The 19693-nt window shown below is 43.7% G+C and overlaps 1 protein-coding gene across 1 annotated transcript in view; it reads left to right on the top strand.

Annotated features, from left to right (window-relative positions):
- HORMAD1 (HORMA domain containing 1) overlaps positions 1 to 19693 on the top strand; it is a 328194-nt gene that overhangs the window by 98149 nt on the left and 210352 nt on the right. Inside the window, exon 7 of the mRNA XM_053719987.1 lies at positions 10318 to 10385. Within this exon, the coding sequence (XP_053575962.1) occupies positions 10318 to 10385 (68 nt within the window). The remainder of the gene's footprint in view (positions 1 to 10317; positions 10386 to 19693) is intronic.

Genomic DNA, 19693 nt, shown 5'->3' with positions numbered 1-19693 from the left:
TTCCCTAGACTGACTGTAATAGGTGGGATTAGACTGATATACTACAGGAAAGTTCTTCTCTGTGAAAAGCCTTACTGAGCTAAAAAGAAGCTGCACCAAGATGGTAAATCGCCATAGAACAATCTTATTGAGCTGGTTGTTAGTTCCTGAGAGTGTCTTTTAGTTTTGTCTTCAATTAAATGTGGAGAAATAGCTGACAAAATCAACATTACTGTAAAAATAAAACAATGCAGAATAAGCACTTTAGGCATTTAAACTTAAAAAGATATTTCAGGAATTGTTGGCCAATTCATTGGATATGGGTATCGCAGTGAAATGAATAAAAAAAAAATTACAAGAAATATTATTATGTTGTTTGTTTGTTTTTTCAAATATTTCACCATAGTGCATAACTATTTTTACAGTGTTTCTGGAAGACCATAGTAGCATTACAGTTGAAATTTTTGCCACACTTGGAGTAAAAAAGTAAATTGTATATATCTGACACAAGAGTGTTTTGTGTTAAAATGTGTGGTTTATAGTAATGGTATTCTTATGACCATATGGGATGTATATCAACCCTATGCACAAATATCCCACATGAGGTGGATTGAATTGCAAATGAGAAGTCCTAAATGAGGAGACCCAGAATCGTGATTAAATAGTTTATTTCTTTATTGATCTACTATTGTGTTAAAGGGCCATCAATGATTCTAAATGCATTGTCAGTTGATACTTTATTAAGCAGACAAAATGAACATATACAAAGTAAAGAAAAAAAGCAGAACCCTGGTATTGCAATTTAAGGCTAAAGTCGTAACATTATGATACAACATACACTATATTATTAGGCAACATACACTATATAGCAAAGTCAGTTTGTGAATTTATGCCCTACTAGATCTGCCGCTGTCAACTGTAAGTGCTATTATTATGAAGTGAAAGTGTCTAGGAGCAACAGCAGCCAAGTCACAAAGTGCTAGACCATGCAAACTCACAGAGAGCGTCCGGCGATTGGTGTTGCACGAAACACATAAAAATTGACTATAATCTGGGGCGGAGCCAACTGCCGAACAAGAGAGACGTCTTAGAGAAGAGCTCTCTCTCATTCAGCTAATTTAGGCATACAATAAGTAATTTAAATCCCTAATTCTTAACTTGCTTAGATATAGTATACACTCTGGGCTTCCCTGACTGGATGTTTGATTGATCCTGAGACCTGGATGAGCTATTTGTGAGGCGCAGCAGGAGCAATTACAGCAGCGGCCAAGCCGCCATTTAAAAAGCTAAGAATCTCGGGCTGCTTTGGGACATAGGAGCAGCGGAAGTCAACCGGCCTTCTTGGCTGCTTGCCCATCTACAACTCTACTCACCAACACATCCAACACTGCTGCCCGGAGGGTCGGGGCTCCACTCCGGTGCAGCAGAGAGAAACAACAGACTGAATTGGCGGCGAGTGGAAGCCGAACAAACACCTCTCAGCTGTATCCTCACCTGACAACGGATCCGGTGGTAGTGCCGGTGGAACATTGGCCTCCGGTCCTGGTTTGTCCTGCACCCAGTCGGCGCCTGATATCTGGAGGTCCCAAGACCCGCTCCCACAGACCGCATCTCCCCAACACTGATTTGGCGCGAAGAAGCGCCATTTTGCGGCCTGAATTAGTGGAGCATCATTTTGCCGAAATTGGGGGGAAACAAAAAAAGAAAAAAGGTGATAGCTGGAAAAAAAAAAAAAAAAAGGCCACATCGGAACAACATCTGAGGACTCAGGTAAGGGCACTTATAATGTATTAGCCCTAAAGTCTAAGCATTCATAACTGGCAGGACTACTCAGTCTATTCACATACCCTTCTCCTTATTGTGAACAGTGCTCACAGCAAATGAACGATATTTAGACTCCTTAGCTATATTGACTGCCTGTCAGAGGAGCCCAGTGACAGTTACAGATAACGATACAGACTCCCAGTTCCTATAATACCTACCATTGAACTAATAAGCTTAGTGCATACTACGCTAAAATTGCAGCAGGGGTTTGAGAGCTGGAGATTTGAATACTGCCTTATTAACTAACAGGTGGGCTTGACAGGAGGGCCCGGTTTGGTTAGGTGGCTCAAGACTCCAAGCAACTACAGTTCAACTAATGCACACCGAATATACACTGACACCTGCTTGAAAAGTGTATAATTACACAGGCCATTCCTCAATCACTATAAATTCCCTTGCAGAGATTGAACTAAAGAAATAAAAAAAAGTTTACTGCAGGCGGCTGCAAACCTCACTTTTTCAACCCTGGGAATTCAAAACTTCTCTTATCAAGTACAGTTGACTTCAGTCTCTAATAACTAATTTATAAGTGAAGAAACTTGGGGACTATTTAACTTGAGTTTCAAGGGTTTTCATTCAGTCCTTAAGTGTATTTCCCCCTGGGGTAGTTTTTCTGCTATCTGCTCCTGAATGGTTGCTCTTAATAACTGCACTGTAAGCAGTCTGGAGATACCCCTCACCACTGTGCAGTGAATTGGTTGCACGGACATTTCTGGAACAGATTTGCAATATCAAAATATAGCCTGTAACTCATATAGATTTGTTCATTTACCTTATTTCTGTATCCGGCTGAGTTGATTTACAGGCTGCATATCTTATGTTATAGCTGCTGTGTCAGCTAAGGTATCCCTGTCCTTTAAGTTCAGGGTGTAGTGTTTTTGACTTAACCTGCCTTTTTCCTCCAACAGGTTCCACCTTGTGGTGCACACACCAGTTAGAGTTAGCATACCTCCCAATAACACTACTGTTTTGGTGTCACTTTGGCGCCACTTTAGGGCCACTCCAATACATAACTCTCACTGCTACCTTTACTGGGGGGCACACGGGCCCAGATAGGGATTTGAGCAATTATTCTCTAGCTTGGTTTTAGCCTAAGGTGGACCTAGAACACACTGACAGTTTAGAACAGGTTTTATATACACCTTGCTCTACAACTTCAAGGCACAAGCCTTTCCAGGCTGGAGTATAGGCATTTCATCCTATAAAGTTCCATTACCAACGCCCAGTCCTACTTAGTTAGGCATTGATACATACCAGCCTCATCTTGACCACAAGGTGTATGCTTTAAACTAGCCTTGTGCATAGTTAGTTCAAGTTTCCAGGTTTCATTGGGCTTTTCTGATAGTCGCTACCATATACCCTAGAATACAGCTTAGTGTAAGAGTGCGTCTGGGTATTAGATCACTACAGAGTCTCACCCTAGAGTTCATATCCAAGTAACTGCACGCTACAGAGTCACATTTCGAGGGCCCTATAGGGAAGTCTCATTGGATTGGTATTTACCGTATAGCTAGATTGTTTATCTAACCTTCTTGCCATTGTTTGTTTGCCTCTCCCTCACCTCCCCGCTCCCACTCGGCTTGTCTGTGTGGGTCACATCGAATTTCCCGTCCCCTTCCTTCGGGTTGTATCCCCATCATCCCTGAGGTGAGGGTTCAGGGTCGATTTATTGAATGTAAGTGTTAGTGTATAACATGTGAGCCTTATATTCTATTTGGCGTTCAGCCCCGCTCTGCATCACTTAGAGCAATGTATAACTTTTTTACGTGATATGTTTCACTAACCTATTTTCTTTGCAGCAGAACAGTACAGCCTTTTGTAATTCTATCCTAGGCTTACTGGGATTAGAGTACTTCGACTACATATAGCGCTAACAACATGCCACACTTGGGTAGGAAGCCCCCTAAATCAGCTTCAAAAACCAAGAAGACAGTCTATGACCTCTTCTCACAACGTCCCAAGAGTCCAGACATGGATCCACAAGGAGAGTTGAGTGATCATGATTCACAGGATGAGGAGTCCCAATCAAGTGTCCAGTCTGCGTCAGCCTCACAACACTTCATCACTGAGAAATCATTAAAGAAATTGCTGGCCTCGCAGACTAAATCCATCACACAGGAAATCCAGCGAAGTTCTGCGGAGCTTAAAAAAGAGATCTCAGAAGTTGGGGAGAGAGTAGATGCTCTGGAAAGGAAACAAGATGACTTGGTGGTGGATCAATCCAATCTCTTAGCCTACTCTGAATATCTGGCTGACCAAATCTCTCAATTGGAACTTAAAGTGGCAGATATGGAGGACAGATCCAGGCGCAATAATATCAGATTTCGAGGCATCCCGGAAACAGTTGCGCCTTCCGATCTACAAGACTTCTTGAAGGAACTGTTTCACCAGTTGATAGGCAGCCCAGAGGGTTTGACCGCCACCATGGAACGGGCACACAGAGCACTCCGTGCTAGAAATGTGGCACAAGATAAACCGCGAGATGTAATAGTTTGCTTTCACAGCTTCATATACAAGGATAGGCTGATGCAGGCAGCCTTCAAGAAACCATCTTTGAGCGAGAAATTTAAAGACATACAGCTTCTCCCTGACCTCTCGGCTTACACTCTACAACAGAGACGCCACTATCAATCTGTCACCACCACTCTCAGAAAAAATAATATCAAATATAGATGGGGTTTCCCAACTCGCCTCATTATCTCCAAAGACAACCAAACCTTTGTAGCTACAACTCTAGCCCAAAGCCTAACTCTCCTCACTAACTGGGGGCTCAGACCTGAGCCACCTCCTCAACAGGACCCTCCTTACCCTAAGTTGCGGGCTTCCGCTCCTGAGTGGACTGTTAATGAACGCAGAGCCAAAAGAGCAAAACTTCCTCAGCCCACAGGCACCCCCTAACCCTTGGGGTTAGCCTCATTCAACCATCATTTGGGACAAATGTTGCTCTTCACTTACAACCACCAGGTGGTTTACTGTTGCTCAGGTTCACTGTACTGTTCTGTGTTTGCATCACATGCTGAACGTGTTTTGCTGAAGTATGTTCTGTTGATTATTATGTTGTTGTTATCTAACAGTTTACTTAGTGCATTTTTTAGTGTTAATTTACATTTAAGTATTCACTTATCGCAGAGCGGGGCTGTTGTTTGGTATGCTCTCTACATTGTGTACCTAAGAGTAGTCTATTCAACTGCTCCGCCCCCACATAGAAGTCCACTATAGGACTCTTTGAGGTGGACTAATTCCACCGCACTTTTGAGCACTCTCTCTGGTGCTCTCCTCCCGCCCTCCCCTCCTTTTGCTGTTTCTTTCCTCCTCCACTGGACCCACAACACAATTTAGATTATTCAATAAGTCCTACACTTTCATCTTTACCACTGACTATGTCCACTATTAGGCTTCTGACTCATAATGTTAGAGGTCTGAACTCGCCTCACAAACATAGCCTGCTACTCAGGACATTGAGCCACCACAACCCTGATGTGGTATTCCTCCAGGAGACCCACTGGCTCGACAAGGAACCCCTTAGGCTAATTTCTAAGTCCTATACCCATATTGAAGTCGCCTCTTACACTAAAAAAGCCAGAGGGGTGGCGATATTGTTGCACAAGCGCCTGGCCTTTGAAAAGGTACAAGTTATTAGTGACCCCCAGGCAAGATATGTTATCCTGATCTGTAAAATAAATCATGTCACATATACCCTAGTGTCCGTATTTCTTCCAAACTCCAAACAGCCACGTTTCCTTAAACACATTCTTCATGCCCTTTCTCAAGTCCAACAGGGGAGACTCCTCATAGCAGGAGACTTTAACATGGTCTGGGACCACTCGATGGATAGAAAACCTAGGTCCACAGACCCAGCACCCTTTCTAGCTAAACAACTCTCACACAGTTTCCGCCAAATAATGACCGCCTTGGGCTTATACGACATATGGAGAGCCCTACACCCCAGGGATCACGACTACACCCATTTCTCACATCCTCGCAAATTATACTTCAGGCTCGATTACATCTTTTCTAAAGCTGACTCTCTATACCTAGTTAAGAGGGCCAAAATTTCCCTCTGCCCCTGGTCTGACCACGACTCAGTCCAAGCTGACATAATTTCCACTAACACCACTCATATTAGACCTAATTGGAGACTGCCCCACCAGATTCTAGAGGACATACCCTTTAGGGAGGAACTCCGTAGAGATATCACCCACTTTATTCAAACTAATGATAACCTTTCGTTTAGGGACGACACATTATGGGGCGCAGCTAAAGCGACAATTAGAGGTCTTTTTAATCACAAAACAATCGCATCTTAGAAAACAGGCAGGCCTCACTCTCTCACAGGCCCATATTAAGTTGAGACAACTAGAGGCGTGCAATAGAGCTACAGTTTCGGCAGAGACTACCTCTCAAATTATTGAGATCAAAGACCACATTTCCAGGATCGAATTGCGCAGAACCCAACTTAACCTCACCAAGCTCAAACACTTATTTTACTATAAAGGTAATAATGCCGATACTCTGCTAGCAAACAAAATTAGGAAAAGATTAGGGGCATCCAGGATCCATTCCATTCAATCATCAGGATCTCATCTTCAAATCCCGTCCCAGATAGGTGAGGCGTTTGCCGACTACTATGCCAAGCTCTACAATATAGCCACGGCTGAGTCTCCTGGGTCCTCTTCTCAAGAGGTTATGGAAACTTACCTTAAGACTCTATCGCTACCCACGCTGGCCCCTGAACAACGAGATGTCTTGAGCTCCCCCTTCTCTCTTCCAGAGGTCTTGAGAGTTATTAAGAACGCAAAGTCTTTTAAGGCCCCTGGCCCGGACGGTTACCCGGCCCACTTTTATAAGACCTACGCCCAGGAACTTGCCCCGTTACTGCTAAAATTCTATAACTTAACTAAAAAGGAAGGTAGCTTCGGGAGTGAATTTCTTGAGGCTAACGTTATCACCATCCTCAAGCCGGACAAGGACCCATCGCTCTGAGCGAGTTATAGGCCCATCTCTTTGATAAACACGGACATTAAGTTCTATTCAAAGATTCTGGCCAATCGTCTCTCCAACCTTCTACCTTCCCTTATTGACCCGGATCAGGTAGGATTTGTCCCCCTTCGAGAGGGTCCAGACAACACGAGGCGTCTCCTTAACATACTCACTTCCGCCTCACGACTTGGGAGGCCGCTCGCGGTCATCTCTCGACGCTGAGAAGGCTTTTGACCGGGTCAGATGGCAATACCTTTGGGCAGTCCTTGAGAGATTCCATTTCCCTCTCGATTTCATAGCGGCCGTTCAAGCTCTCTACTCCTCTCCTACCGCCTCTGTGAGAGGCTTGGGCTTTCACTCCTCTCTCTTCTCTATCACTAATGGGACCAGGCAGGGGTGCCCCCTCTCACAGCTCTTGTTTGCTCTTTCAATAGAACCGTTGGCTGAGCAGATTAGGTCTGACCCCCAAATCAAAGGTGTCACTTTGTCTGGCACCTCGCACAAAATCGCACTTTTTGCCGACGATGTTACCCTTTTTCTGTCTCACCCTGAGAGGGGGATCCCCAGACTTCTTGACTTGCTCACCACGTTCGGGGCCCATTCTTATTACAAATTAAACCTGTCATAAACGCAAGTGTACACGCAAGGGTTCACCAGTACACAATTGGCCCCCCTCACCGAGACATATAAACTCAATTGGACTGAACATTCTGTTCATCACTTGGGTATTAAGATCTCTAGCAGCCTTCCACAAACAATTAAAGATAACTATCTTCCTCTCCTAACCTCCCTCCCGCTCCCTGAGGAAGGACTGGAATCTCCAGCATGTTTCCTGGCTGGGTAGGATTGCAGCGTTGAAGATGTCGTTCCTCCCCAGGCTGACGTACCTATTCCGCTGCCTTCCCATTAACTTACCGAGACACCTGCTTCTCCAATTCCAGAGCGGGTTTACTAAATTTATCTGGATGGATAAACCTCCCAGAGTCGCACATAGAGTGCTTCAGCTCCCTAAGTCCATGGGGGGCATAGCTTCTCCATCAGTGACACGATATTATGAGGGAGCAATGCTAACCCATGTTTCCCAATGGGGGGTTAGATCGTCGGATGCCAAATGGAAATCCATAGAACAGGCCTCACTGCCTTTCCACATTACCTTACGGGACCTAATCTGGACCCCCCCACATTGTCGAAGAGAGTTGGCCTTAACCAATCCTGTCGTATATGAATGTCTCAGCTTTTGGGATAAAATACGCCACCATCCCCACGTTGCCCCACATCCTTCTCCAGTTACCTCCTTGGCGGGCCTCCTCTCGGGTCTACAAGATTCTCACCCAAATAAATGGGCCCAATTAGGTATCAATAGTATATCGGACCTTTGGTCCACGGCCCCTCGTGACTCTTTTAAACAACTATCTCAAATTAGTGCTGAGGATCAGGTCCCATCGTATTTACCCTTTGAATACCAGAGGATCAAGAGTTTTCTTTGCAGTTGGGGTTTTAAACCCAGCTTAAACCGCCCACTAACCTTATGGGAGTCCATATGGACCAGGGGAGAGCGATTATGCAGGCCCCTGTCTATCCACTATACGCTGTTAGGCGGATCACGGAACCCAGAAACCCCTAACCACCTGTCCCGCTGGGAGACGCTAATAGGTAGGCGCACGTCTCCCGAGGAGTGGGAACGGGCTTTCTCCTTGACCCAGAAAGCTATCCATTGTACAACGTTATACGAAACCTATTTTAAACTTTTATCTCATTGGTACTATGTACCTACCAGATTAGCAAAAATTTTCCCAAATGTGTCCCCCAATTGTTGGCGAAATTGTGGACATAGGGGTAATGCGCTACACATTTGGTGGGAATGTCCCGTGATTCAGCCTCTTTGGCAAAAGTGCTTCTCGGTGCTACAGGATATGGGCATCAGAATTCCTAGGCTGTTTGCCTCAGCCCTTCTTCACCTAAACTTACACGCACTTCCTAAAAACCATGCGTATATTTGCATCTACCTGTTTTTGACTGTGAAATACTCTATTGCATGCTCCTGGAAGAAGGAAAGAGCCCCAAGTTGGGCGGCGATCCGCAATAATATGGCCTACATGTACACGATGGAAAAGGATATCTTTTACAAGTTACATAAATCTGACTTATTTGAGTTGATCTGGGATGACTGGAAGGAGTCTTACAACACAGACTGGAAGCCCAACGCGACCGCTCAGGACACATAGTCCCCCGACTGTGTCTCCCTTTACTCTGTCCTTTTTCCAGTTTTTCTGGATGCCTTTCCAGGACAGCCCTCCCCCTTCTTCTCTGTCTTCAGCCTATCCCCCTACCCCCCTACCCCTTTTTTTTTACCCTTTTCACCCACCCTCCTCTCTCCTTCTCCCTGACCCTCATCATGGTTTTCTAGTTTCCAAATCATTATGACCCACTTCCCCCCATACCTTTAGACTTGTCGGTCATGGATCAAGACTTGACAAGTCAGACTCATACTCAACAATCTATTACAACCCAAAATGTTTATTTCACTTTAGATGTATTCAACTTTATGTTATGTTTGTGAATGTCAAATCATTGCATTGGAGCTGCGTCTCCTCGTCTTATGTACATCTATCTTTTGGTTTTCCAATAAATATTTTAAAACTTTTAAAAAAAAAAAAAAATTGACTATAATCTGTTGCATCACATACAACAGAGTTGTAATCATCAGCACAAGAACAGTGATTGTGCGTCAGGAGTTCCATGAAATTGGTTTTCATGGCCAAGCAGCTGTACACAAGCGTCACATCAACTTGCTGAATGCCAAGTGTTGACTGGAGAGGTGTAAAGACAATATGCAAATTATACAAATTTCCGTTTGTAGTGGTGGCGCTTTCCTCCAAAGGCTCCAAGTCAATTTAAAAGAATGAAGCACAATAGTGTATTATCCACTGATAACATCTACCACTAATGGAAAATACTCACAGAGGAATAGGATCCAAATCAAAGTGTATTGAGTTTTCATCAAAGTTCACTGCATTCAAATGCAGCAATTTGCAACAGGAAGTGTGTTAAAATTGTTTTAATAAATTTCAAATATACAGCTATAGTTAAAATGCTCCACACGTTCCAGCAGCTAAAACTGCCTTTCTCAAGAGCAAAAAAGCTTTATTCTGATGTCCCTTTAAGCCAATCGGCATTAGGAGGAAGTTCCTATAAGCCAGTCATAAGTAGTAGGAAACTAAGGTTAGCTTGAAAATGTTCTTCCCGCTGTTGCATATCATTCGTACCATTGTTGGTTGCCTCATGTAAATTCTGCTAAAATAAATAAAAGCCTAAACATAATAAAGTTCCTCAAAGTACAGTTATTTTTGTATTTGCTCTTAAGAATATATCAAATTTGTTGTATAACGTTGGCCTATTGTTTCCATTGTTGTAAAATGGTGCTAAACAATTAAAGTCTATGGAGATGTTGCCGCCAGTTTACAAAAGCAATAGATACTAGGACTTTAAATGAAATGTTGTTGTAGAAGAGTAACTATTTTTACATGTTTTTAGACTTTTACAGAATGTTATCAGTTCAAATTTAAATATACTCCTGCGGGACCTGTTATGGATTTCACCAGGTAGGCCTAAATTTACCATATAATTTTTAGTGATTCTAACTGTAAATACTTATGATTTAATTAATCCAGATATAAACTGGCCAGTCACATCATCATAGCTGATCGCTACTGTATACCTGTGACGTGAAAAAGTAATCTTCCTCTATCATTGAGACTAGACATTATGCAATGCAAAAGGACACAAGGATCAAAAATAAACTTTCATGATTTAGATAAGAGCATAAAATAAAAAAAGAAAATCTTACTTATTTCCATGATTAAATTTACCTCACCCTCCCTGTATCCTTTGTTGAAAAGCTTACCTAGGTAGGCTCAGGAGTGTGCACATGTCTTGAGCACTATATAGCAACAGTGATTGCAAAAATGTTTTTAACAACATTATACATTGTTTCTAACACTGCTACTGTATAATGCTCAAGACACGTGCATGCTCCTGAACATATCTAGATCTGCTGTGAAAAGGGCAGGGTGAAATCATATTAATCATCACACTTCAAAACGTTATCGCACCTCAACTACTTTGAGAAATTGTTTGTTTAGTTGTTGAAGTTTGATAGAAGTTTGTGTTCGCATTTTCACAATTACCCTATTTTCTTCTGAAATGGAAAGAGTCCACAGCTGCATTTGTTAGCTTTGGAAAAATAAGAACCTGGCCACCAGGAGGAGGCAAAGACAACCCAGCCAAAGGCTTAAAGGGACAGTCTAGTATACATTATACTTTCATTATTCAGATTAGACTTTTAATTTTAATCAACTTTCCAATTTACTTTTATCATCAAATTTGTTTTTTTTTCTCTTGGTATTCTTAGTTTAAACTAAACATAGGTAGGCTCATATGCTAATTTCTAAGCCTTTGGGGGCTGCCTCTTATCACATGCTTTTTAAATCTCTTTTCAACACAAAGAGACAAAAAGTACACGTAGGCCATATAGATAACTGTGTTCAGGCACAGGGGGTTATTTAAGATTTAGCACCAAACAAAACTAAATGCAAGTCACAGTCATGTGATCAGGGGGCTGGAAGAAGGTTCCTAGATACAAGGTAATCACAGAGGTAAAAAGTATATTAATATAACTGTGTTGGTTGTGCAAAACTGTGGAATGGGTAATAAAGGGATTATCTATCATTCAAAACAATAACAATTCTATGGTAGACTGTCCCTTTAAATACTCCCACTTCCCTCATCCCCCAGTCATTGTTTGCCTTTCGTCCCAGGAGGATGGCAGAGAAGTATCAGAATTTGTAATTTTTGTTTTTGTCTCTTATGGAGGGTAGTACTCTTCAGCATGGGACAGGAGTTGTAAGTAGTCCTGTCAGTCTCTCAGTGAGGGCTTGGATGAAAGTTAGAGTCCGGAGATGCAGGGAGTTTCTTTCTGCGAAACCATCCCGACTCATATTAACAGCTCCTCAAGCAATCGCCATAGTCGAACTTCGCTGCCTGCTTTCTTCTCTCAAGTCCATGGCGGAGGCAATGCTACTATCCGTCACACTTAAAGGGTCATGTTCCTGTTCCACAGCATAGATTCCGGTAAGATTGTTTCATTTCTCCAACATTGGTGTGTCCGGTCCACGGCGTCATCCTTGTGGGAATATCTCTTCCCCAACAGGAAATGGCAAAGAGTCACATCAAAGCTGGCCATATAGTCCCTCCTAGGCTCCGCCCACCCCAGTCATTCTCTTTGCCGTTGCACAGGCAACATCGCCACAGAGATGGTTAAGAGTTTTTTGGTGTTTAAATGTAGTTTTTTATTCTTCTATCAAGTGTTTGTTATTTTAAAATAGTGCTGGTATGTACTATTTACTCTGAAACAGAAAAAGATGAAGATTTCTGTTTGTGAGAGGAAGATGATTTTAGCAGACAGTAACTAAAATCGATTGCTGTTTCCACATAGGACTGTTGAGATCAAGTAACTTCAGTTGGGGGAAACAGTTAGCAGACTTTTCTGCTTAAGGTATGACTAGCCATATTTCTAACAAGACCATGTAATGCTGGAAGGCTGTCATTTCCCCTCATGGGGACCGGTAAGCCATTTTCTTAGTCAAACAAACAGAAGAAAGGGCTTAATATGGGCTATAAAACTGGTAGACACTTTTATGGGCTAAATCGATTGCTTTATTTGGGCAGTTTATTCATGTTTATGCTGAAAATTCACATTTATAAACTTGGGGAACTTTTATTAAACGGCAGGCACTATGTTAGACACCTTTTCCAGTCAGGGGACCTTCCTAGTTGTAGGCTGAGCCTCATTTTCGCGCCATTACTGCGCAGTTGTTTTTTGAGAGCAGGACATGCAGATGCATGTGTGAGGATCTGAAAGTTGCTGGAAAAGTTTCTAGAAGGCGTCACTTGGTATCGTATTCCCCTCTGGGCTTGGTTAGGTCTCAGCAAAGGCTATAACTGGGACTGTATAGGGGTTAAATTTGTAAACGGCTCCGGTTCCGTTATTTTAAGTGTTAAAGCTCTGAAATTTGGTGTGCAATACTCTTAATGCTTTAAGACACTGTGGTGAAATTTTGTTAATTTTTGAACAATTCCTTCATACTTTTTCACATATTCAGTAATAAAGTGTTTTCTGTTTAAAATTTAAAGAGACAGTAACGGTTTTGTTTTAAAACGTTTTTTGTGCTTTATTGACAAGTTTAAGCCTGTTTAACATGTCTGTGCCTTCGGATAAGCTATGTTCTATATGTATGAAAGCCAATGTGTCTCCCCATTTAAATTTGTGTGATAATTGTGCCATAGCGTCCAAACAAAGTAAGGACAGTACTGCCACAGATAATGAAATTGCCCAAGATGATTCCTCAGATGAGGTGAGTAAACATGATACTACATCATCCCCTACTGTGTCTACACCAGTTTTGCCCACGCAGGAGGCCCCTAGTACATCTAGCGCACCAATGCTTATTACCATGCAACAATTAACGGCTGTAATGGATAACTCCATAGCAAATATTTTATCCAAAATGCCTACATATCAGAGAAAGCGTGATTGCTCTGTTTTAAACACTGAAGAGCAGGAGGGCGCTGATGATAATTGTTCTGTCATACCCTCACACCAATCTGAAGGGGCCATGAGGTAGGTTTTGTCAGATGGGGAAATTTCAGATTCAGGAAAAATTTCTCAACAAGCTAAACCTGATGTTGTGACATTTAAATTTAAATTAGAACATCTCCGCGCACTACTTAAGGAGGTGTTATCTACTCTGGATGATTGTGACAACTTGGTCATTCCAGAGAAATTATGCAAGATGGACAAGTTCCTAGAGGTTCCGGTGCACCCCGACGCTTTTCCTATACCCAAGCGGGTGGCGGACATAGTGAATAAGGAGTGGGAAAAGCCCGGCATACCTTTTGTTCCCCCCCCCCCCTATATTTAAGAAATTATTTCCTATGGTCGACCCCAGAAAGGACTTATGGCAGACAGTCCCTAAGGTCGAGGGGGCAGTTTCTACTCTAAACATACGCACTACTATTCCTATCGAGGATAGTTGTGCTTTCAAAGATCCTATGGATAAAAAATTGGAGGGTTTGCTTAAAAAGATTTTTGTACAGCAAGGTTACCGTCTACAACCCATTTCGTGCATTGTTCCTGTCACTACAGCAGCATGGTTCTGGTTCGAGGAACTAGAAAACTCTCTTAGTAGAGAGACTCCATATGAGGAGGTTATGGACAGAGTTCACGCACTTAAGTTGGCTAACTCTTTTATTTTAGATGCCGCTTTGCAATTAGCTAGATTAGCGGCGAAAAATTCAGGGTTTGCAATCGTGGCGCGCAGAGCGCTTTGGCTAAAGTCTTGGTCAGCGGATGTGTCATCCAAGACAAAATTGCTTAACATCCCTTTCAAAGGTAAAACTCTATTTGGACCAGAATTGAAAGAGATTATTTCAGACATCACTGGGGGAAAGGGCCAAGGCCAAGAATAAGTCTAATTTTCGTTCCTTTCGCAATTTCAGGAACGGACCGGCCTCTAATTCTGCATCCTCTAAGCAAGAGGGTAATGCCTCACAACCCAAACCAGCCTGGAAACCGATGCAAGGCTGGAACAAGGGTAAGCAGGCCAAGAAGCCTGCTGCTGCTAACAAAACAGCATGAAGGAGTAGCCCCCGATCCGGGACCGGATCTAGTAGGGGGCAGACTCTCTCTCTTTGCTCAGCCTTGGGCAAGAGATGTTCAGGATCCCTGGGCGCTAGAAATAGTTTCTCAGGGTAATCTCCTGGAATTCAGGGAACTACCCCCAAGGGGAAGGTTCCACATGTCTCACTTATCATCAAACCAAATAAAGAAGACAGGCGTTCTTACATTGTGTAGAAGACCTGTTAAAGATGGGAGTGATACACCCAGTTCCAATAAAGGAACAGGGAATGGGATTTTATTCCAATCTATTCGTAGTTCCCAAAAAAGAGGGAACTTTCAGACCAATTTTGGATTTGAAGATCCTAAACAAATTTCTCAGGGTACCATCGTTCAAGATGGAAACCATTCGAACGATTCTACCCACTATCCAGGAAGGTCAATTTATGACTACCGTTGATCTAAAGGATGCGTACCTACATATTCCTATCCACAAAGAACATCATCAGTTCCTAAGGTTCGCCTTTCTGGACAAACATTACCAGTTTGTGGCCCTCCCATTCGGGTTAGCCACTGCTCCAAGGATTTTCACAAAGGTACTAGGTTCCCTTCTAGCGGTTCTAAGACCGAGGGGCATTGCAGTAGTACCACTTGTCAAGTTCTTCATTCTGTTCCACGTCCTTCCATAGCGCAGTGCATGGAAGTAGTAGGGTTGATGGTTGCAGCAATGGACATAGTTCCTTTTGCACGAATTCATCTAAGACCATTACAACTGTGCATGCTCAAACAGTGGAATGGGGACTATACAGACTTGTCTCCAATGATTCAAGTAGATCAGAAGACCAGAGATTCACTCCGTTGGTGGCTGACCCTGGACCATCTGTCCCAGGGAATGAGCTTCCGCAGACCAGAGTGGGTCATTGTCACGACCGACGCCAGTCTAGTGGGCTGGGGCGCGGTCTGGGAATCCCTGAAAGCTCAGGGTCTATGGTCTCGGGAAGAGTCTCTTCTCCCGATAAACATTCTGGAACTGAGAGCGATATTCAATGTTCTCAGGGCTTGGCCTCAACTAGCAAAGGCCAGATTCATAAGATTCCAATCAGACAACATGACGACCGTTGCGTATATCAATCATCAGGGGGGAACAAGGAGTTCCCTAGCGATGAAAGAAGTGACCAAAATAATTCAATGGGCGGAGGATCACTCCTGCCACCTGTCTGCGATCCACATCCCAGGTGTGGAAAACTGGGAGGCGGATTTTCTGAGTCGTCAGACATTCCATCCGGGGGAGTGGGAACTCCACCCGGAGATCTTTGCCCAAATAACTCAATTATGGGGCATTCCAGACATGGATCTGATGGCGTCTCGTCAGAACTTCAAGGTTCCTTGCTACAGGTCCAGATCCAGGGATCCCAAGGCGACTCTAGTAGATGCACTAGTAGCACCTTGGACCTTCAACCTAGCTTATGTATTTCCACCGTTTCCTCTCATTCCCAGGCTGGTAGCCAGGATCAATCAGGAGAGGGCCTCAGTGATCTTGATAGCTCCTGCGTGGCCACGCAGGACTTGGTATGCAGACCTGGTGAATATGTCATCGGTTCCACCATGGAGGCTACCTTTGAGACAGGACCTTCTTGTTCAGGGTCCATTCGAACATCCAAATCTGGTCTCCCTCCAGCTGACGGCTTGGAGATTGAACGCTTGATTCTATCGAAGCGTGGGTTTTCAGATTCTGTGATAGATACTCTGGTTCAGGCCAGAAAACCGGTAACTAGAAAGATTTACCATAAAATATGGAAAAGATATATCTGTTGGTGTGAATCCAAAGGATTCCCATGGAATAAGATAAAAATTCCTAAGATTCTCTCCTTTCTGCAAGAAGGTTTGGAGAAAGGATTATCTGCAAGTTCTCTAAAGGGACAGATCTCTGCTTTATCTGTCTTACTACACAAAAGACTGGCAGCTGTGCCAGATGTTCAAGCATTTGTTCAGGCTCTGGTTAGGATCAAGCCTGTTTACAGACCTTTGACTCCTCCCTGGAGTCTAAATCTAGTTCTTTCAGTTCTTCAAGGGGTTCCGTTTGAACCTTTACATTCCATAGATATTAAGTTACTATCTTGGAAAGTTTTGTTTTTGGTTGCAATTTCTTCTGCTAGAAGAGTTTCAGAGTTATCTGCTCTGCAGTGTTCTCCGCCCTATCTGGTGTTCCATGCAGATAAGGTGGTTTTGCGTACTAAGCCTGGTTTTCTTCCAAAGGTTGTTTCTAACAAAAATATTAACCAGGAGATAGTTGTACCTTCTTTATGTCCGAATCCAGTTTCAAAGAAGGAACGTTTGTTACACAATTTGGACGTAGTCTGTGCTCTAAAATTTTATTTAGAGGCTACAAAAGATTTCAGACAAACATCTTCTTTGTTTGTTGTTTATTCTGGTAAAAGGAGAGGCCAAAAAGCGACTTCTACCTCTCTTTCCTTTTGGCTTAAAAGCATCATCCGATTGGCTTATGAGACTGCCGGACGGCAGCCTCCTGAAAGAATCACAGCTCACTCCACTAGGGCTGTGGCTTCCACATGGGCCTTCAAGAACGAGGCTTCTGTTGACCAGATATGTAAGGCAGCGACTTGGTCTTCACTGCACACTTTTGCCAAATTTTACAAATTTGATACTTTTGCTTCTTCGGAGGCTATTTTTGGGAGAAAGGTTTTGCAAGCCGTGGTGCCTTCCGTTTAGGTAACCTGATTTGCTCCCTCCCTTCATCTTGGTCCTAAAGCTTTGGTATTGGTTCCCACAAGTAAGGATGACGCCGTGGACCGGACACACCAATGTTGGAGAAAACAGAATTTATGCTTACCTGATAAATTACTTTCTCCAACGGTGTGTCCGGTCCACGGCCCGCCCTGGTTTTTTAATCAGGTCTGATGAATTATTTTCTCTAACTACAGTCACCACGGTACCATATGGTTTCTCCTATATATTTCCTCCTGTCCGTCGGTCGAATGACTGGGGTGGGCGGAGCCTAGGAGGGACTATATGGCCAGCTTTGCTGGGACTCTTTGCCATTTCCTGTTGGGGAAGAGATATTCCCACAAGTAAGGATGACGCCGTGGACCGGACACACCGTTGGAGAAAGTAATTTATCAGGTAAGCATAAATTCTGTTTTTACTTTATTAACAATGTACTGTAATGTGAATGTTTCCCGAGAGGCTACCACCTTGTGGGTCTAACTTATAACATAAGGGTCTCAGTGAGTCTCTTTTAGTATCTTGGAATCGAGGGTTATTATCTCCTGAGGGGGGTTATTGAACAGTGGGGGGGTTTATAATCATGTTTGTTATGTGATTCAACCTGCTTATGTGCAATGTTTACTGGGCTCGTGGTTGGAACATTGAGGCCTTTGGAAGTGTTGCAGCTTTTTGGCTGGAAGCATTTGTTTGGACTGTAAACTTCACCTTGTGTTCGGGGGTCGCTACGTTCCATTGTTCCTTTTCCGCATTCCCGCCTGCATGGCGAAGGATATTTTCTAGTCTGCAGGGGTCTGGTAATAGGAGGTGGTGAGTGCCCCAGCCATTGGTAGTGTCTGGTGCCGTTTTATTTTTTCACTACTTTAGTCCAGATTCAGATTCTGTGTCCAGTGATGAATCCGGAGTGACTTTGTTGACGCCTGTCAACCAGTTTTGTTCTGTATGCCATTTTAGAGTGCCTGGTTTCTTGGGCTCGGGGATTCCAGGGACTGCTGAGCCATCCGCCTCTGGGGTCCTGTCCTCCGAGTGGCGAGTTCCCTACCAAATCATACTTCTGCACATGCGGGTAACCCAGTTTATGGTTCCTCCATGCGGGGTGGAGTGTTTCCCCCGGTGGTTGCAGCACGTTTTCACTTCCACATAATGTTGGTGATGTTCGTCTGCAGAGTCCAGACGTTTATTTGAGAATCTGCTCGTGCCCTGTTGTCTGCCTTGGGGAGGGTCTCTTTTGTTCCCTGCGGGGGTATCTGTCCCTGAGTGTTGTGCCTTCAGTTACAGGATTGCGCACCTTCGCGTGTTGCTCAGACTTGTTTTTCAGTTATTGCATGACCCTATTGTTACCAGATACGGGGATTTTCAGTCTGATCATTCAAATGGTGCACCTTATTAGACATGTGGGGATGAAGTAATCTCCTGATTGTCGTTTGTTAGAAATCTTTCCCAGTTTTGTGTGATAGGGCTCCGTTTGGCTGGTCCTGCGGGTAGGCCTGTGTCTTTTTGGGCATTAACCTCCGGGTTGCCTTATATTTTATTTATATCCAATGGGATGTCTTTTATTTGTTTTTGTTTCCTTCGGGAACCTTCTGCAATTGATACTCTTTATTACTTCTTTGGAATGTTTGTCCTCTGTTACAAATGTCTGTTTTCAGTTTTTTCCCCTACGAGGGAAAATTTGCACAGCTTGCTGGTTGGGGCCCTAGGTACAGGCTGGTCCTGTCGGGTTCGTTCGGTTTTGTGGCTGTTCAGACACGTGGCGCTGTTCTGCTCGGCTGGTTTGGTAGAAGCGCCGAGTGCTCAGGTTATCATTGTTTTTCATGTTCAACTAAGCATTCGAGAGGACCTGTGGGTCCGTGAGGTGGGTAGGATTGTTTCAGTCCTTATAGCCTTCAGTCATAGATGACCGGGCAGGGGAGTTTTTCCGCTGGGTCACTCTATCTGACATCTGATTTCATCAGATCTTAGAGTTTCCTCCCCATGTGGTGGAGGGTGGGAGGGCTTAATGCCCCTTACCGCTATTGAGCGGTTTGGCCTTCATTTTGTAGGCCTTTGGATGTGTCCTTTTGGGCTTGATCCAACAGCTTGTACAGGATGGCTGTCTAGCATGCGGAAGGTTTACAGTTTGCAACCTGTTGCAGCTCTTGGCACCTTGCAGGTGTACGCGTAGCTGTTTCTAGTATATATCTAGAATGATGCAGCTCTTACTCTTGACTGAGTTATAAAGAGTCTTCTTCCGTTGCCTCCGGGTGAGGGTGAGTGGATCTCCTTTTAGGGATCTTTGTTTCCGGGTGATGGTTTTTACCTGCGGGGACTTTTGTTTAGCTGGGCTAGTCCTGCTAGTAGGGTTTTTTGGACCTCGAGATAACCCTTGATTGTCCTGAGGCTCCGAGAAGTATCTTCATACGACTTCTAGCCTTTTCTTGTAAATTCTGTATCATTGAGTCTTGAATGGACGGTTGCTGAGTGTTGAAACTGACTAAATTTATTTAGTTTGTC

This window comes from Bombina bombina, chromosome 1 (assembly GCF_027579735.1).
Source record: "Bombina bombina isolate aBomBom1 chromosome 1, aBomBom1.pri, whole genome shotgun sequence".
In the NCBI taxonomy this organism is placed as follows: domain Eukaryota; kingdom Metazoa; phylum Chordata; class Amphibia; order Anura; family Bombinatoridae; genus Bombina; species Bombina bombina.
The sequence above is the reverse complement of the archived record's forward strand: the minus strand, read 5'-3'. Positions and strand labels throughout refer to the sequence as shown.